The sequence below is a fragment of the Neocloeon triangulifer genome, unplaced genomic scaffold, assembly GCF_031216515.1.
Source record: "Neocloeon triangulifer isolate White Clay Creek 2 clone unplaced genomic scaffold, ASM3121651v1 ptg000014l, whole genome shotgun sequence".
In the NCBI taxonomy this organism is placed as follows: Eukaryota; Metazoa; Arthropoda; class Insecta; order Ephemeroptera; family Baetidae; genus Neocloeon; species Neocloeon triangulifer.
In genome coordinates this window covers 5,795,002-5,813,123 of record NW_026775556.1, presented here as the reverse complement: position 1 = coordinate 5,813,123, position 18,122 = coordinate 5,795,002, and the positions used below count along the sequence as shown (strand labels likewise).

General features: G+C 35.9%; 4 protein-coding genes across 4 annotated transcripts; all 4 read left to right on the top strand.

Annotated features, from left to right (window-relative positions):
- The first annotated feature begins 3,122 nt into the window (after nucleotides 1-3,122).
- Nucleotides 3,123-5,951, top strand: LOC132200823 (serine/arginine repetitive matrix protein 1-like). Its single transcript, XM_059626560.1, has 3 exons — nucleotides 3,123-3,252; nucleotides 3,315-4,551; nucleotides 5,075-5,951. The coding sequence occupies exons 2-3, from the start codon at nucleotides 4,097-4,099 to the stop codon at nucleotides 5,709-5,711; spliced, it is 1,092 nt and encodes a 363-aa protein (XP_059482543.1). The 5' UTR covers nucleotides 3,123-3,252; nucleotides 3,315-4,096; the 3' UTR covers nucleotides 5,712-5,951.
- A 592-nt stretch (nucleotides 5,952-6,543) lies between these two features.
- Nucleotides 6,544-8,993, top strand: LOC132201189 (zinc transporter ZIP1-like). The gene is made up of 5 exons (XM_059627155.1): nucleotides 6,544-6,735; nucleotides 7,183-7,533; nucleotides 7,987-8,324; nucleotides 8,380-8,612; nucleotides 8,674-8,993. The coding sequence occupies exons 1-5, from the start codon at nucleotides 6,595-6,597 to the stop codon at nucleotides 8,685-8,687; spliced, it is 1,077 nt and encodes a 358-aa protein (XP_059483138.1). The 5' UTR covers nucleotides 6,544-6,594; the 3' UTR covers nucleotides 8,688-8,993.
- Nucleotides 8,994-9,126: 133 nt separating this feature from the next.
- LOC132201188 (galactose mutarotase-like) lies at nucleotides 9,127-11,431 on the top strand. Its single transcript, XM_059627154.1, has 7 exons — nucleotides 9,127-9,482; nucleotides 9,625-9,785; nucleotides 9,845-10,054; nucleotides 10,112-10,196; nucleotides 10,645-10,792; nucleotides 10,852-11,032; nucleotides 11,089-11,431. The coding sequence occupies exons 1-7, from the start codon at nucleotides 9,200-9,202 to the stop codon at nucleotides 11,194-11,196; spliced, it is 1,176 nt and encodes a 391-aa protein (XP_059483137.1). The 5' UTR covers nucleotides 9,127-9,199; the 3' UTR covers nucleotides 11,197-11,431.
- A 569-nt stretch (nucleotides 11,432-12,000) lies between these two features.
- On the top strand, nucleotides 12,001-16,919 carry LOC132199692 (protein SPEC3-like). Its single transcript, XM_059624615.1, has 3 exons — nucleotides 12,001-12,266; nucleotides 15,640-15,790; nucleotides 16,293-16,919. Exons 1-3 carry the CDS (start codon nucleotides 12,123-12,125, stop codon nucleotides 16,505-16,507), a joined length of 510 nt encoding a protein of 169 aa, XP_059480598.1. The 5' UTR covers nucleotides 12,001-12,122; the 3' UTR covers nucleotides 16,508-16,919.
- The last annotated feature ends 1,203 nt before the right edge of the window (nucleotides 16,920-18,122 follow it).

Genomic DNA, 18,122 nt, shown 5'->3' with positions numbered 1-18,122 from the left:
TTATGATGAAAAGCTTGTGAAAAAACCCGGCTAGTTTAATATATTTGAAATATTTAAAAAAAAATCTTATTCACAATATAATATTTTTTTGAATCCAAATTTTTTTAATTTGACAATCCAGGACAACAAACAATTAATACGCGGCGTCTCTTGCAGCTGATTAATATTTCATTTAGCAATTCGGTGAAAATGAAGACGTTTTTTAATAAATCTGCAACTTAAAAGAAATGCTGAAAATTCAATTCATATTATTTTAAAATTTAATTCCAATTTACTACAAAAATATTAATGGCTTCTATTAATTTTAAACTGGAAAGGAATGCACATATGTTTACTAAAATTGTGAAAATTGAGCCGAAAATGCAACTTTTTCTTTAAAACCTTATGTTTCAGAGGTTAACTAAAAAGCTTGCAATTGCCTGCAAATTTTGTTTCGATTTCAAGCAGGATTTGACCGGTCGTAATTCATGCTTGTGAAAAGGTTTAATTGCAATCGGGAAGCGCTTAAGATATAAAGCACATCGATCGGGTTTGACGTTTGTGGATTATTTCAAACGACAGGCTGGTGTATAATTTTGGCGTCAAGTGCAACAATTTGCGAGAATAAATTATCGGGGCGGCAAGAAGAGATGCGTAGGAACACCGATTCGATTCGAGCCGATAGTGCAGCAAAATCACTTAGGGCGTCCGCCCGCCCGCTCTCCAAAGATAAATTATTGCTCGGCAGAAGATAAAATCGCGAAATCAGGTGCTATTCAATTTGAAACGGAGAGTCGACAGTCTCTCTCGATCTCGTCAGCACAATCGCCGAATAAATCAGCACGCGGATTATCATTATACATACGTATGCATACATACACTGATTGCAAGGTGGACCGACCAACGCCCTGCAAATTTGCAAAACACGCGCTGACAAGTGCTCGCTACATGTTTATTTATTTAATTTCTAGCAGACAGACACGGCACGGACTGAATGCGAATAAACTTGTCCTCCAACTATAAAGATTGATAAGATAACATAAAAATTAATGTCATCATTTAATTTAATTGCCATATGGTCTCAGGTCCAGGAAATTATACACTTTTTTTTTTTTTAGATTTTCTTAACCATAAAGAGGTATATTTTGTTAAAAAAAATTATGACTTATTGAAGAATTGCGTTATTCTTAAAAAAATATCACTATGACGCCACAATTATAATTTATAGAAATTAACATTTTATTTCTTTTGAAAACATGCAGTAAAATCAAATATCACAACCAATCCCATGTTCACCATTCCTAGCTGGCACACTCTCAAAAATTTGTTTTTATTTTACTTCTTTAGTTTTACAAGTGAACAGAAATTTTTACGTGTCTTTACCTTTTTTAAAAGCAAAAGAAAATTCATAATCATAATTTGCACAGAAAAAAATTAAGCGGATTTCTCTATTTGAATATATTGGTAATCCTGCCCAATTATTCTTCTTGCAGCAATGACTGTGATCAACCAAAGAGGCGCCAGCTGGTTTCCACTTAAAAATTCTCATTAATTCTTACATCACTTACATGTCTTACCGAGCCAAACTTCTTGTAGGAATCAACAACATAAATAAAATGAAATTATTAATTAACATTGAATTATTTTTCAGCCATGGTCCCCAACTCTCTTTTAGAGAGCAAGAGAACTTCAAGAAAAATATGCCAAAAATTATAAATAAAATGTGGCAGATTCGAGTGTTTTCCATGGTAATAGAATCAAATATATAAAACATCTTCTTTCAAAAAGAGGACTTAAGCCAAATTTGTCCTATCATTTCTGTGGTAAATTTAATAATCAACCAATTCAACTATGCATAAACATGGATATGAGTAAAATTCTCTTTCCTCAAGAGCGTTTTATTTATTTTTGCTCATTTTTATGATCAATATGAAACTATTTTTACACTAGATTGAGCAATAGACTACTTTTACAATTTTTCATACTCTGACCTTCTGTACACAAATCGCTTTTTTATTCCGCGGAGTTAAGTGCATGCGACGGTACTTTCGATATCAGTAAACAGACCCGGAGCTATTTGGGCTTGCATATAAAATGCAAATTGCTCTGGGTTTTATATTCTCAGGTGTGTGTATCGAATCCGAGACGCCGAGTTTGTTCGACGAAAGAGAGTCACGCCGCGCTGCAAATTGCGGTGCCTCCCTCTCTGCCGAGCTCTTTTTCGCGCAGTATGATTATGAAAAATTAAAAACTACCATCATTACCGCGCGATCCGCCGCATAATAAGCACCAGCCCAAAATTAATTTACATTCATAAGCCATAAATAAGTCTCGCCTTTATTATTATTTCGCGAAAATCGCGGATAAGTGGACCCATATATTTGTCGAGAGAGTGCCAGATTGCTATCTCTCTCATTCTGGTTCGTTCTCGCCACACGATGGCATTGTGCTGTAATTACGACCCTCCAGCGTCCGGCCTAGCTGTCCGGCAAGAAATAAGCCAACAAGAGCAGTATAGTTGCTTGATATGGTGCGCTCTCTATTATTTAATCTGCTCTCGAAGTGAAAAATAGCGAAAACCAGTTGAGGTTTTACGCTTCCTTATACGATCCTGATATTTATTGAATTCCCTTCATCCGCATCAACAGTAAGGACTTAAATTTAACTCGATCTAGTTATCCAACAGTCTTTGAAAAACAAAATATTTAATTATTCATTTTTCTAAGAAATTTATGGCTAAAACAAGACTTGATAAAATTTTAATTAAAATGAGATATCAAGATGCAACAAATGAATTAATTTCAATAGCATGAAATTGTAAAATATTTTTCATTTAACACAAAAAAAGCTTTAAGACATAAAATATTTTTACTTTATTTAATGTTTTATGTTTTGAGTATACAAAACGGTACATACTTGTTCCGTCATTCATTGAATTTTTATTTCATTAAGCTCTTGATTACTATTTTTAAAAAGAAAATTATGTTCCTTTCGCACCAGTTTCAATTAAAACGCTCCATTAACTCCTAAAACCGTTTTTGCTTTAATAGACGCATGGAAAACAATCCTCTTGTTCGACGGCGGTGGGCCACGGCGAGATTAGATAATATCCATGATAGTAGTGGCTGGTGGCTAATTATACGGTGCCAGCCACCGCCGAGATTCAACGCTCCGGATCAGTCGCATGCGAATGGGTGCCACAATATTCAAATTTAATTATAGCCGAGCTAAACGGTGCGCGGCCAGGGTCTCAACGTGCCCTGAATCCCGAATGTAATTTGGCGCATACTTTCGTAAATACTTTTTTACAAGACGCGGTGTCATTCATATTTCAGAACCACCTACGCGCAGTGATTGAGTGCTCGCGATGCCGACTGTAAAAACACATTTTTCAGGCCTCCAGCTTTTCACGTCGGCAATAAATCCATCAGCATATATACATACGTGTAACGCAGAAAAAAAAATACTTTCCTCGTGATCCTTGCTTGGCTAAGCGCCATCAATATTGCCCTAACTGATAGTGATGAGCGCCCGGGGAAAGTTAACTTGAAACTGCGAAATTTGTTGAATCGCCAAAGTAGCGCAGAAATCTTGATAATCCAGTCGGGGGCGTCAAAACGGCTGTCAAAACTTTCACGGTATGGCACATTATGGCACGATATTAAAAAGTGAGCCAGTCATCTTGAATGTAACGGCCTGCTACACTTGAAAGTTACTGGAACTTATGCAACCGTTTGCACTCTTTTTAACAGCCAGTTGCATAATTTTTAAACGCAATCGGATAAACAAATGGAAAAATAGGATAATTATTGATTTTAAAAAGAAAGAAAGAAAATATCCCATTTTTAGTTGTAAATTGTTTATTAATGTACCACCGGGCATTCTCTGCCCAAATACATCATCCATCCATTTTTACATATAACAGTGGTTTTTACGATAACAGTGGTTCTTAAAATTAATCAATAATGTTTTATTTAGCCTTCTATAATGCTCATTCTTGTCTGTTATAAATTTTTTGCAACAATTCATCTTCATCCTCTTAACATATTGTTAAAAATTTAAATTGTTGTTATTTACTTCAAATTTCACATTCTTCCGTTTTGAAATTTTGGCCACGATGTTCAAAAAACTCAAAAATTCCAAAAAAGAGAAGACAAACAAGAAGAAGCCTGCCGCGAAGAAGGAGTCTTTGGAGCAGCTGCCAGAAAGAGATGCGTCCGGCGAACAGGACCTTCCACTCGACGAGACGAGCCCTGCGAATTTAGAACCCAAGGCCGATAAAGACACCCTGACCTATGACCCTGCCGAGGATGCGAACAACGAAAATGAAGACCTGCCACCCGAACTGCAGATGCTCGCCGTGCCCACGTACATGCTGGGTGCCATGGAAAGGTCGGCCACGTTTGTGGTGCTGAATCGCGAGCGGAACGGCAACACTTTGAGCTTCCGGTTGCAGGCGGACATTGATCCTGAGGCTCTGAAGCGGCAGCACCGCCTTAGAGAAGAGCAGAAACTGGCCAGGGCAAAACTTTTTGAAAACGAGCCCCCACTTCGGCCAAAATTGCACACCAGGTAATTGGTAATTCCGGTAATTCTGTTAGAATTTCAATATTTTAGGGTTGAAAGTAATGATTAGTGGATTAAGCAACTTTGTCCCATAAATGAACTTTTCCAAAATTTAAAAAACTATAGTTCAAAACTTAAAACCCAGAGATAAAGAGAAGGCAAATACTCCTCAAATTATTTCATATTTTATTTGCATGTGAAAATATAAAAATTTCTATTACACCAATTAATAATAATATTGCATTTAGAGAGACGTTACGTTTTGTTTTAATTATAATTGTATTAAAATTTCTTATATGAAATAATAAAATTTCATTTTTTTTTGCCTGTACCGCAAGTTTTAAAATTTCACATAAAAGCATGGGTGAATCTTAAAAAAATTTAATATTTGTTTTAAATAGAATAATCATACAATTTTGTTGGTGATTTGCGATTTTGTTTTAGAAATCAGTGCATTTCATGGCACTTTACTTAATTAACAAATTTATTAATTCTGGCATAAAATAATTTAAAATTCTTTCTAATTTAGGGTTGATTATATGAAGCACCATCGTCTGAAGAATGCGGGTCTGAAGAATTTGGTGGTCAGCAAGAGCAAACCCACCCCAACACCCAGTCCTAGAAAGTCACCTCGCGTCCGGCCCAGTCCTCGTTCGCTAAGTCCAAAGGTCAAAAGTTCCAGATCAAAAAGCCCGGTTAAATTAGGAATGAAAAGCGTTTCCATCGGAAAGACTCAAAATCGGCAGAGTTTGGCCAAAAAGCAGGCGAGCCCCAGGAAAAAGTCCGTCGCAGCTCCAATAGCTCGCAAGTCTGTGACTCGGGGTGCAGTTCGGAAATCGGTCGCTGAGGTCCAAAAGGGCAAATCCAGTCCCAGCAGAGCCCGGTCCAAGTCTGTGACCTCAACACCTAGGAAGTCGAAAAGTGCGCCTGAGATTTTGAAGAGCAAGAAGGCCGGTTCTGCCGCTTCCACGCCAAGGGCCTCTCCTCGCAAAGCCAAAATTTCAGCGAGACCTAGCGTAGCACAAAGAAAACCATCCAGGATCCCGCAGTCTGTGTTGCGCAAGGGGTTGCAGAGTAAAAAGAGCGCCAGCAGTGGAGGAAGTAGCAAGTCTGCTGGACGCGGAAATGCAGTCAAGATCATACAGGTTCATTTGAAAAAACGCTGAAATAAAATTCTAGTGTGAAACAAATCAATTTTTAGAAAGCCAAAAAATTCATTTAAAAAATGTAAACTGTGTGGGAAGAAGAAAAAAACGATTTATGTGATTTAATTTTATTATAATTGTCCCAGGTGAAGTAATTTAAAAAAAAAACAATCGCATTTTTTTTTTAATTTTCCATTGCTTGTAGTTTTGTTATTTTTAAAAAGAATCCTTAATTCAACAACAATACTTGATTAAAACTCATAATTGCACCAAAAAACTGTTTAGTTCCTAATGAACCTAAAAAGATATCATTATTGTTTAAAATGTCTTAAAAACGTCCTTTACATTTGTGAATTAGCCATCATAAAGACGTAACACATCAAGAGGAAGAATTTTTGAGAGAATAAAAAAATGGGAGGATATTTTTCACTCAGTCAAAAATTAAAGGTTATTTGGACATTTTTACTTCTTTGCACCTTTTCGTCCTTTTCACGTGTTTGTTTTCAAGTGACAATGAGTATAATGCAATCTTGGAATGTGAAGCGTCTAGTTTTTTATTGATCAAGAAGAGTGATTATTTCTGAGGTTTCTCCGATTTAATAAGCAGCCCACTTTCAGCAAGATCATTAGATTTTGACCTCTTTTATCGGCAACAACCACGTAGAGCAATCAAACGCGTGCCGTGATAAGAGGTCCATTGAAAACAAATCTTCAGAAAAATACACTTCTTCAAGCGGTGTGCTTTGAGCAATACTTGACGATTAATTGAAAGAAAATGCTTGAGTACACACACGTATTTATTATCAAAGCAGATTAGAGGCATTCAAGGGTCGTATATAAGAGTGGTCCAGGATTTTAATGGACGCAGATTCCATCGAGCGGAAGGAAACGATCATCAATCGCGATGTCAGCAGAGGACGACCTTTTGGTGGCGCGCATCTGCGTCATGATCCTGCTGCCAGGCATCACCTTCGTGCTCGGCATGTTGCCCACCTGGCTCTCCATCATTTTCAAATGGGACAAACATGTCATATCGGGACTTCAGGCATGGAAATTTACTTTTTTTTAAGGCTTGGTGCTTTTTTTTTATCAATTTTTAAATTTATTTAAGAAATTAAAAAGTACAATTTTAAAATCATTAAGAAAATGCAACTTTTAATTTAAATAAAATTTTCTCAAATTCATCCGATCAAAAATGCTTACATAATTTATTTTTATTTCTCAAGTCAGCCACCTAATGAAATAGAAAATCACAAATAAAATTAAATTATAAAAATTTAATTTAATTTTTCCCTAAACATTTCCATTTTCCATTTTCTGAAAGTATAATTTAAGAAATAATTCTCTTTTATTATTATTTAATTGTAATTTTTAAACCATAAAAAGGATAAGAATTAAATAACATATTTTCTCCAAATAGAAATTAAAAGAGAATTTCGTATCATAAAAAAAACTTTATGAATGAAAAGACTCATTTTAATTTATTCAACAGGGAAAGAGAGCGCAGTTTATCTTTTCAAAACTGCTGTGTTTTGCGGGTGGCGTGCTTATGGCCACAGTGTTCATGCACCTTCTGCCAAGTTTGCGTGTCGACTGCGAAGAGCAAGTGACAAACGGAAATTTACCCGATGCTGGTCCTGCCCTCCCATGGGCAGAGTTTTTGCTCAGTTGTGGATTCTTCTTTGTTTATCTGGTGGAAGAAGCCGCTCATGCGTTTGTCCACTGGCAAAGCAAAGCCAAACACCCTGCGCCTGTCCAGCCGACCGCCCCAACACCGTGCATTGAAGAAATCCAGCAAAATGTTACCGGAATTCGACCTCATGAAGAACATGACGAAGAAAAGGTACAAATAATACAAATCAATTCTTATATAAACGTGTTAAAAATTGAAAGAAAAGAATCTCACATTGTTAAAAACAAAATTTTGATTAATTTTTTTAAATATTTATGTACGAAATGAATTAAGATTAAAAAATTAATCATTGATTTGCAAAGAATAAGATATTTTCTTGTAAAAGATATTATTCAATTTTTGCGATTGTTGATTAGAGAATTTCAATATTGCACACAAAACGTTCTTGTTATTTTTGGTATAATAAAATTAGGGCTCCAAAACCGGCCCAATTTTTATTAAAATATTTAAAAATTAAAGTTAAATAAAATTTGTAAGTCATTTTTTTTTATTCTAGTGATGAATTAGAAATGATATAATCATGTAATTATTTGTAAAATTTTCAACCACACCTCTATAATTCTATTAAATTTATTACATAACCTCTAAAATTTCTTTTTTAAGGTGCCCATTGACGAAGAAACTACACCAAATGGTCGTCACAGTTTGTCAAATGGGCATGGGCACAGTCACAGCGGCGGTGCCCATAGTCATATCCCGCCTTCAGGAGCCACTGATACCGTTTTGGCCAATGTGAGAAATATCATGACCATCTTGGCCCTGTCCTTCCACTGCATTTTCGAGGGCATCGCCGTCGGAATGGAGGAAACGGCGGGCGAGGTTTGGTACCTTTTCGGCGCCATTTCCACCCACAAGTTCGTGATTGCGATATGCGTGGGAATCGAACTGCTCGCCTCAAAAACCAAAAGGAGTCTTGTCTACACTTACGTTTTTATTTTTGGGTATGAAAACCTAACTTTCTCTATTTACGGTGAGAGTAAAAATGAAATTGCACAGTTTTGTGAGTGCCGTTGGAATTATTGCCGGCTGGCTTATTGCAACCACGGGAGCGGAAGGCGCGGACAAAAATGCGGTAACGGTGACGATGCAGGGCATGGCTGCGGGAACCATTGTTTACGTAACTTTCTTCGAAATCCTGCAACGAGAAAAATCAAACAACCAAAACGGGTTTTTGCAACTCGCGTCCATCATTCTTGGTTTCGCCACGATGGTTGGAATGATGAGCTTAGGTTGGAAACAATTTGTAATAATATTTGCTTATTTTTAACTGAATTTTTCCACAATTTTTAGCGCCAGATCCATAAGAAATCCAGCATGTGGACACTTTATTCCTAAAACCACAATATTTTCATTTTACGTGAAGGAAATGCATCCACAAGACTGATCTGACTTCACTCATCACTTGCACATAATCATCCAGAAATTAAATATCATCTGTAAGTCTGATTGCTTGGCATAAGGTTCAGTGTCTCATGTAGAGGCCAGTGTGCCTCTCAACATTGACTTTTGGTGCCAAATTTCAATGCAACAAGTATAACATATTATGAAGGTGTTCTTCCATCACAAATTATTTTTGTGAAAATAAAAATCTGAAAAAAAACGAAATCAAATTTTATAATTAAAATTAAAGTGACCCTCTTAATTAAAAAGCGACAAAGACCTATCGTAATAATTAAATCGCACACTCGTGCCCGAGTCTGATTATCACCGCAAGCGAGTCATCGTCATCAAGTATAGCAGGGAACCTTAACATAGTACCACTAGGTGCCGCTTCGAGCAAGGTCGACAGACTGACCCCGCAGTTACCAACGAGCGAATGTGCACCGAACCGGAGAGGCGGAGAACGCCAAGGCGAGCCTCGGCATTGTTTTGGTTCTTCAAAATGAGCGCCACGGGACCAAGAATCGAGGAGGACTCGTTCGGCACCTTCTTCGACGAGGAGCTGAAGACGTCTGTGCCCGTCCGCAGGTTCACACTCACCAACAGTCGCAATGTCTGCGTGCAAATCATCAATTACGGTGCCACGATCACCAATATCATCGTGCCAGATAAAAACGGCATCTTTGCTGACATTAATCTCGGGTTCGATAACATGGAAGGTTAGTTTTATATTACATTTTGATACTTTGCAATTTGTATGATTTTTATATATTTTACGTATCAGCTAAAAAAAACTATTGTTTTCATATATTTTTTTTTGTTTTCAATCCAATTCGTAATTTGAAAATAATTATTTTTCAGGTTACACCAAAAATTGGGTTAATCCGTACTTTGGCGCCGTTGTTGGCCGCGTGGCTAATCGAATAGGCAAAGCGCAGTTCAGTATTAAGGGACAAACTTTTCATGTGTCAAAAAATATTGGAGAAAATCATCTGCATGGAGGTTTCAAAGGCTTTGATAAAGTAGGTTAATTTTCAGAGACATTTTTTTACTATCAATATAATAAATTTTATAATTTTAGAAAATTTGGGACGCGAACGTGGAAGGCGTGAAAGTGACCTTCTCATATGTGAGCAAAGACGGGGAAGAGGGTTACCCTGGAAGTGTGCTGGTTGCTGCCACTTATTCTCTCAGTGAGGCCTCTGAGCTGCTTCTTGAAATGACTGCAACTACCACTAAACCCACCCCTGTTAATCTCACCAACCACGCTTACTTTAATCTTGCAGGGCATGTGAGTAAATTGTTAAAGCACAAAATTTTAAACTTAATACTTTTTTTATTTGTAAAGGAAAAAGGACAGGAGGGATTGAATGAGCACAAGGTGCAAATAAATGCCAGTTTTTACACACCAACAGTTGACTCCATCCCAACAGGTACATACATTTTATATTTAAGATAATTATTTTTAAGGAAATAGAGCATGAAAATTGATAATAAATTACTTAGACTACAAAAAAAGTAAAATGCGCGATGAAGCTAAAATTCAATGATTATTTATGTTTTTAAATCACGTAAATTGTAATCTGTCTTTAAGCAGAAACCACCTAGATGATAAATTAACCATCATAATTACTTCATTTGCACAAATTAAAAAATTTAGGTGGTGAGTTTTGAAAATAAAAATCTTGTTTGCTTTTTTAACCATAAGTTATGAGTTAGTTTGTTAAATGTATCACTAAAAATTAAACCACCTAAAATCAAAATCTCAATTTCAAGTTATATTGAATAATTATTTTAATAATGGCAGTCAATATTAACCCAAGCCAGGCCCACACAAATTGTAAGCGAATAATAAAAAATATGCCACTTATTTCTTTAAAGGTGAAATCAAGCCTGTAGCGGGCACAACCTACAATTTAACAGTGCCAAAACTACTGAAAGAGGTTTTGCCTTGGACACCGGATGATGGTTTTGACCTTAATTACTGCGTGAATACGTCCAAACCACCAACCATCGTTTTAGTTGCCAAGTAAATTTACTATAAGCACTCGTCAATATTTAATTCTTATCAAAATGCAAATTCTCCAGAGTCACTCATCCACCGAGCGGGCGTCTTTTGGAAGTTTACTCGGACCAGCCAGGAGTGCAGTTTTACTCAAGCAACAATTTGCCCAGCGAGAATATCCTGCAGGGAAAGGGAGGCTGTTTTTACACCAAGCACGGCGCTTTTTGCCTCGAAACGCAGAATTATCCTGATGCGGTCAACCACGTGAGTGAACCTTTCAGCAAATAAAAATTTCATGAGCCAATAATTCGATATTCCAGGTAAACTTCCCAAAAGCTGTGCTCCTGCCTGGAGAGACGTACAGACACAACGTTAAGTATTACTTTGGGATTCAAACTGAAGAACAAGGATCTTGCACTATTGCGTAAAAAAATAAAAATATAAAAAAAACTTTGAATAGTAACAACAGAAAAAAATAATTCTGTTGAAATTTAACAGTGAAATTTATTTAATATTTTAATGTTTAATAAATTTATAATTAATTAAGGTGGTTCCAAAGCCTAATAGCCTGAATTGTTAACCAGTGAATAAATGACGCTAGTTAAATTGTAATTGTTAACTTTTTGTTATAAAATTAAATAAAATAAAGCTCTATTGCTTGAATTTTTTTGTTCAATTTATTTATTCAGTCTGCATTACTTTTCAACGATTTTCTAGCATTAACAAAATTTAATATGATCGTTCGATAGTAAATTTTTTTTTCTGTATTTCATTTGCTTAAATCCAAAACTCGGTTAAATAAATTGCACAAGTGCAGTGATGTTAATCTCACTCAATACATAGAAAGTAGAACACAAAAGCTCTCAAAATCAAGGAATGCGGGCTTGTGAAATTTTCTGTACGCTGAAAAGGCCAAGTTTGCAGAATGTGGATGTGTGTTTAACACACAGGTCAGGTCAGGATGTATGTTTATATATGAGAATCAATTTGTGGAGTGAAAGGGATGAAGAGCGCCGGCGGGTGTTTGGGCATAAAAGGGCAGCAGAGGGAAAAAGCGATCCAAATTGTGCGGTGCTTGTCCCGCGGGCGGACACAAACAAATCGGCGGTGGTGAACGCACACACGGGTGGGTCTCGTTTAATTGTTTCAGAGGTTGGCCCGGGGCCAGACGAGAGCGGGGTGGTGGCGCCGCTGCGCGCCGTGACCCGAAAGAAGCGGCGGCGCGCGCGGCTCCCATCAAGGCCCAGCCGCGTCCGACCGACGGACCGACCCGACAGCGAGCCCACGCGCGGGCGGGTGTCTGATGAGATAGGTTTTGTCGTTCGCTTATTCCCTCGGTTAAAAATAAATCAAAATGGGGACGACCGTAGTTGAGGCACCCGCCCCATCCGACGAAAAAAAGAAGCCCTCCAATTTGCTGCACTCGGCTGGAGTGAATTTCGAGCGACGCTACCGCAGCAACCAGACGGCCCAAAACTACCACGTCGGACAGTCCGAGGTAAGTACCTCTTAATTCACTCTCTTTTGATAGCATAAAAACGTGAGGACAATATAGTGTTTTTTTCAGCCGTGCGAGACTAATTGGCTCGAATCCTGATGCGAATTCCCAAGCTGCGTTTTCAATTCGGCTTTTGTGTCGGGAGCCAGCGCTCGCTCGCTCACTCGCTCCCTGCCAAAGTGGACCAGTCAAAAAAATTTGCGCGGAAACAACTGCTGCGATTTATCGATTTGACGCGCACAATACATTGGAATATTCCCCCGATTGGTAATGGCAGTAGTTTTGCAGCATTTCTCAATTTCTGCCGAGCCACTCGTTTAACTTTGAACGGTCTATTTTGAGGCTGAGATGCACAAACGATTCAAATAGTCGTAAATTTTTCCTCAAATGCGTCATCGTTGTGCTTTGAACTATTTCCCGGCTCTTTACGTTTGCTTAGAAAAACGTTTAACTGGCATATTTTAATTTGCAATAATTAAAATTGCTATCTTCGATTGAGCAACTCTCAATCTATTAAATCATACGACTGAGCTCATAGATTGTTTTCATTTAATGAGTAAAAGTTAATCAGTTCAGCGTATTGCTCACTTAGAACCTTTCAATTGCAATCACGAAAGTGCTCTGATGAGCTACGAGTTTCAAATTATTTTAACTGAGATCCTAATTTCTTATTGAGAAAATTTGTATCCTTTTATATTAGTTATCTCTCATATCCCAGATAAATTCATTATTTAAATTAATAAAAATCTTAAAAAACGTTAACATTGCTACTATTATTTACAGTTAAAAGCTTCTTACATGACTATTTATATAATAAATATTTAATATTTAAACTGACGAGTTTAGATATATTGTCTAGCATATATCAATTTCAATATTTAAATATTAAAATCAATCAAAAATGAATTCAACAAAATATTACAGTTTCCAAAACTTATAAAGAATTATAAACTATTTAAAAACTGGAACTGTTTCTTGTCTTGTAAGTTTTCAAAATTTGGAGTTTGATTGGTTTCGAGTTGATGACATAAGCAATATTGTATTAATTAATGACGACGAGTCTCCCAAACGTGTCTGTTTTCGGGAGGCAGCCAAAATTTTGCGCGGCTCCTCTCTCTTTCTGTCTGTTTCATCTCTCGTTAATTTAAATCAAATTAAATTCCTCTCGCAACAAAGTGCGAAGTTTTAAAGCAAGTCAAGCGCGTAAATAACGACTTGAAGCGTGGCAATAAATTTAGCTTGTTGGTAAACACTTTGGCGGCGTGCACATATCTATGGCCTCTCGCAATTGAGGCGAAGTGCGTGCGTCGATTTGTATTGACTGGCAATGAGTGTTCATTGTTTATTTTTGTGCGGATGGCTGGAGCTGTTGGCAAATAATCGTTAACGCCAACTTGCAGGCGCGTCGTGAGTTGCGCTAGTTTAAACACTTTTAACACAAGCAGAGTCTAAAATACGCCGCGGATATAAGAAAATTTAAAAATAAGTTCGAAAAAGTTTTCCAGATGTTGAAATTTTCTACGTTTTTAAATATATTCATATTTTTGCAAAAAACTTTTTTTTATTGATTCGAAATGAATTTTAAGCAATATTTCTTGGTTTTCATTGCCATTACTTTTTGTTTGCCATTTTTTTCATTTAAAAATACCTCAGCAAGTCGCGCAGAAAATCTGCTAGAAAATTGCTGTTGATGTTGAGCCAAAATTTAAGCATCTAGCTATCCAAGTCTTGACAGGTGAATTGAATAGTCCTTGTTAATTTTAATTATCAATTCTTTAAAGAATCCAGATGACCTGCCAGATATTTTATCAAGAATTCTTAAAGTTTCAGTTTCTTTTTTTAATTTATTGTGGTAAAAATACTTCAAAACCATTATTTCTTCAATTAGTGGATAATTTGTGTGCATTTTTTTTTAAATATTTTATTCATTTTCTTATATATTTTCTGAGAGCGAAAACTACTGATCCCAGGCCCGATAAACTAGAATCTTCAGAAATGAAATATTAAAACTGAATCATTTCCATGTTTTTTTCTTTCCGTGCAGGAAACCTTTATCTAAACTTCCATCGAAACATAGAGTTTGGAAACGGGAGATGGAATGTTTAGATTTTCAACTTTTTCGACGAAGGGGAAAAACAATCTAGATTACCAGAGACGGGGGGAGCCGAGCAAGAAACGCGAGTAAACGGTGGCTATCATAGTTCTATTTCAGTTTTCCGCGTCATGAAAACACGACTCTAGTGTATCAATAATAGAGTGAGGGAGCCGGTTCGACGCTATGATTTTCCAACTTGCTTCGGCTAAACATTACAAATCTGCAAAAGGGACATCTGGTTTTCAAAAGCTTCCGAACGTGGAAGGACTAGTGGAATGTCCTCGGCAAATGATTTATTGAAAGAATGCTCACGTCCTCCAACCGCTCGTATAACTTGATTTTTGTATCTCCAACAGTCTATTTCGGGAAGAGCCGTCTGCCTGCGTTGCTCATTGTGAACTCGAAATACTCCAGTAAAATTCACCCCCTTAATTAACTCGTCGGTTTCTACTTGCGGAATGAAAGTCAGGGCTATTTTATTATCACGTTAGCCTGAAATAAACTTCATTAAATTAGTTGATCACGTTTCAAAAACATTCTCAATTAATGTCTAAAGTTCCAAAAAAAATTTAATTCTATTGAGCTTGTTTCCGTCGTGACGTGAAAAATTAGCTGTTTCGTTTTAAACGAAACTATTTAATTAGGCCAAAGTAAAGAATTGTGAAATTTGCGAGCACAATAACGTTAGCGAGATGCGCCACTTGAGATTGTTAATTGGATAGGGCTTCTCAAATAATTGGCTCTGCTCGCAGAGCACACCCCTTTGTGCACGCAGATAGGCTAATTGCTTGGCGCGCGTGTCGAGCGGGTTGCATAATAAGCTCAAACTTTTATCGTAAAAGTGAGCGCGTGCCAGATGTTTACAACTCTATCAAACGAATTTGTAAGGCATCAATTTCTTTAATAAAATCAATGAACGTCTTTGTCTGGAAACATTAAAAAAAATCAAATTAATTTAAGATTGGCAAAAATTAGTCTAACAAAACAGAAACTGGACAAGATCATTTGCATAAGATCAGAGCAAATTTATAATTATTATTGTTGTTTATTTGTCCAAATTGTTACATCACATTGTTTACATACAGATTGTTGAAAACATTTATTTGGAAAAAAGAAATTGTTGGACAAAACGGCACCACCACTAGCAAAAATTTTGCTAAAACTTCCGAGGCCAAAAAGACCCCATCCGCCGCAGTGAGCCTCAATGGAAATTAGAATTTTAAAACTTTTGATTTTGAAACTTATGAAAATTATTGAATGATTGAATTTTTGCCGCAGGTGGTTTACGAAGACGCAGACGGTCACGAACACAGAATGGAGATAGTGAAGGTGTCGGAAAAAGTTGGCAATTTCCGAAAATGCGTGCCAAGACTAAGTTTTGTCGTCGCCTGCATCTTGTGCGGCTTGAACCTGTTCCTACCTGGAGTTGGTAAGAAAAAATTATAACAAAACTATTGCATAGAGTCTGAACTAATAGATTTTACGATGTATCTCAAAATACTTGATAAGTTCGGTGATAGAAACAATCAATATTATTACATCAGCTTTAATAGAGAAAGAATTCCTAATCATTAATAAAAATTTTGAAAGATTTTTTTTGTTAATAACTCGTTGTTTACACTGGTTCAGCAATGAAATATAAAATTAAAGCATGCAAAATGAAAAAAAAATCATCAAATTAATATAATGTAGTGAGTAAAACATTATTCACATTTAATACAATAAAGTATATAAATACTTAAGTCTAAAATCTTTTTTAACTTGAAACTAACGAATTTTGAACGATTTATTCAATTATTATAAATTGCAACTTAATAGGTTTTAAAGCAACAAGAAACATTGTTAAAAATAATTTCTAAAATAATGTTAAATATTATTTAATTTGTTGAAGAGTGAAGTATAGCAATTCATTCATAAAATTAAATTTTCAGGAACTTTGATTGCCACTCTCCGAGTGGTTTGCGGTGTTCAGACAAGCAACCCTGACCGCTCGCAAGCAATTTGCTACGGATTTTTGGCTGCTGTCCTGCAGATGCTCCTCACCCCGCTCATCATCGGCTGGGTGTGGTCTATCCTCTATGGGGTGTACCTGATTCAGGACGCTGGAGGTCTCCCTCCTGAGCAGCCAGGCGCCCCTTCGCCTTGAATATGCCGTCGGCTATTTTCTCTCTGTCTTGTCACGCCTTTTACAAAAACCAAAGTCTGACCGCTGATTTTATTTCACCATTCTCTCTCACGTGTGATGTTTATCGTATTTTCTCAGACATAAAAGAAATATAAATCGGAGATCTTTGATCAAAAATATTGTCGGCCTTGGAAATTTCTAAAAACATATACATACAATAATTTGTCTTTTAAACTTTCATGTCGTGGACGTTACACTTTTGATGTATTTCTTGTACACACTTTTAACAAAAATCGTGTTCGTTTTTCTTTATACCTTTTTTACTCAGTCTGTATGTGCAGTTGCGATATATCAATAAATTTACTTCTATGTACTAATTTCATTGTTATAATAGAGATTTCAAACCGCAGATAATAAAGCTCTCAGTCATCCATATTATTTTTTAATATTTATAATATATTTTTGACGTGAATATGTAAATCAAATTAAAGAAATTCTGATATTAGGATAAAACTAAATCTGATTTAGTCTGAAAATAATTAAATTAATTTCAGTGTGCATTTTTATATAAATTGAATTAATGACTAGGTTTATTTTAATTGCATCTGTCAATATAGTACGAGATCAAATAATTTTTCAGTGTTTCTACTTCCTAGGCGGCGGATACACCACACGTGCCTCTCCATTGCGTAAATGGTATTAATATTAACGCATCCAAAAGTTGAGATAGCAGCTATAGGACGATGCCAGTGGCCTTGGCCGTGGTGGCATTTTTTATCGCCTGTTGATGATACAGTATTATAACAAATCTTCAGTAGCAGTTCAGCAGATTTCTTGCTCTGAAGTTTTTGCATCACTTAATTCCCGTTATTACAAAGCAAGCAAGTGCATCATTTATAAATACTGATACTCTAATGTTATTTAGTTTTTATTATTAATTAATTAATTGTTTTAAAATTTTATACAAAAGATTTAATAATCTTTTTAAATTATTCATACTGATAGACTAAAATAATTATTTTTGCTCACATCATCATTGGAGGAACTGATTTATTATTGATTTCAGATTTATTTATTTAAGCAGTTCAGCAAGTAAGCCTGTGAATATCCCATAGTAACAAGCAGCAAGAAAAAATATTTTACGCGTATTATCCAGTAACTAAAGATTTTTACTGATCCTTAACGCTCTATTTAAACTAGCTTTACATAAATGAATAATTTTCATTGAATAAAAGTAATTTAAAAATATTTCATTTATAGAAAGTTAAAAATTTAAAAGAATTTAATATTTTAACAAGGTGATTATAAATTGCTAAATCATAAAAATATTATTTATTTAGCAGGGTTGGGTTGTAGCATTAAATATTTGGTTGTATACTTCATACATTTATCCGATTTTATCTATTTTTAGATATTTTATTTTATATTACTTATTAGCTAATTCTTTTATAATAAGTTAGCTTGTACTAAAAAATTCAAAAATAATTTCATAAGAGTACACTGTCATTTTATTAGATTTTTACTCGGCGCAAAAAAAGATTGTAGAATGTTGCCTCTGAATCGTATTACGTAACAAGTGGTCTGTGAACTGCACTGTGTGCAATCAAAACCTTAAATAAGCGGCCGAGCACAAAAA

Bases quoted from the DNA above. Each gene is read 5' to 3' on its own strand.
- LOC132200823 (XM_059626560.1), top strand. From the start codon at position 4,097: ATGTTCAAAAAACTCAAAAATTCCAAAAAAGAGAAGACAAACAAGAAG. The intron at 4,552-5,074 runs GTAATTGGTAAT...TTTCTAATTTAG, and splicing joins CGGCCAAAATTGCACACCAG to GGTTGATTATATGAAGCACC.
- LOC132201189 (XM_059627155.1), top strand. From the start codon at position 6,595: ATGTCAGCAGAGGACGACCTTTTGGTGGCGCGCATCTGCGTCATGATC. The intron at 6,736-7,182 runs GCATGGAAATTT...TTTATTCAACAG, and splicing joins ATGTCATATCGGGACTTCAG to GGAAAGAGAGCGCAGTTTAT. The intron at 7,534-7,986 runs GTACAAATAATA...TTCTTTTTTAAG, and splicing joins AAGAACATGACGAAGAAAAG to GTGCCCATTGACGAAGAAAC.
- LOC132201188 (XM_059627154.1), top strand. From the start codon at position 9,200: ATGTGCACCGAACCGGAGAGGCGGAGAACGCCAAGGCGAGCCTCGGCA. The intron at 10,793-10,851 runs GTAAATTTACTA...CAAATTCTCCAG, and splicing joins ACCATCGTTTTAGTTGCCAA to AGTCACTCATCCACCGAGCG. The intron at 11,033-11,088 runs GTGAGTGAACCT...TCGATATTCCAG, and splicing joins ATCCTGATGCGGTCAACCAC to GTAAACTTCCCAAAAGCTGT.
- LOC132199692 (XM_059624615.1), top strand. From the start codon at position 12,123: ATGGGGACGACCGTAGTTGAGGCACCCGCCCCATCCGACGAAAAAAAG. The intron at 12,267-15,639 runs GTAAGTACCTCT...TTTTTGCCGCAG, and splicing joins ACCACGTCGGACAGTCCGAG to GTGGTTTACGAAGACGCAGA. The intron at 15,791-16,292 runs GTAAGAAAAAAT...TTAAATTTTCAG, and splicing joins CCTGTTCCTACCTGGAGTTG to GAACTTTGATTGCCACTCTC.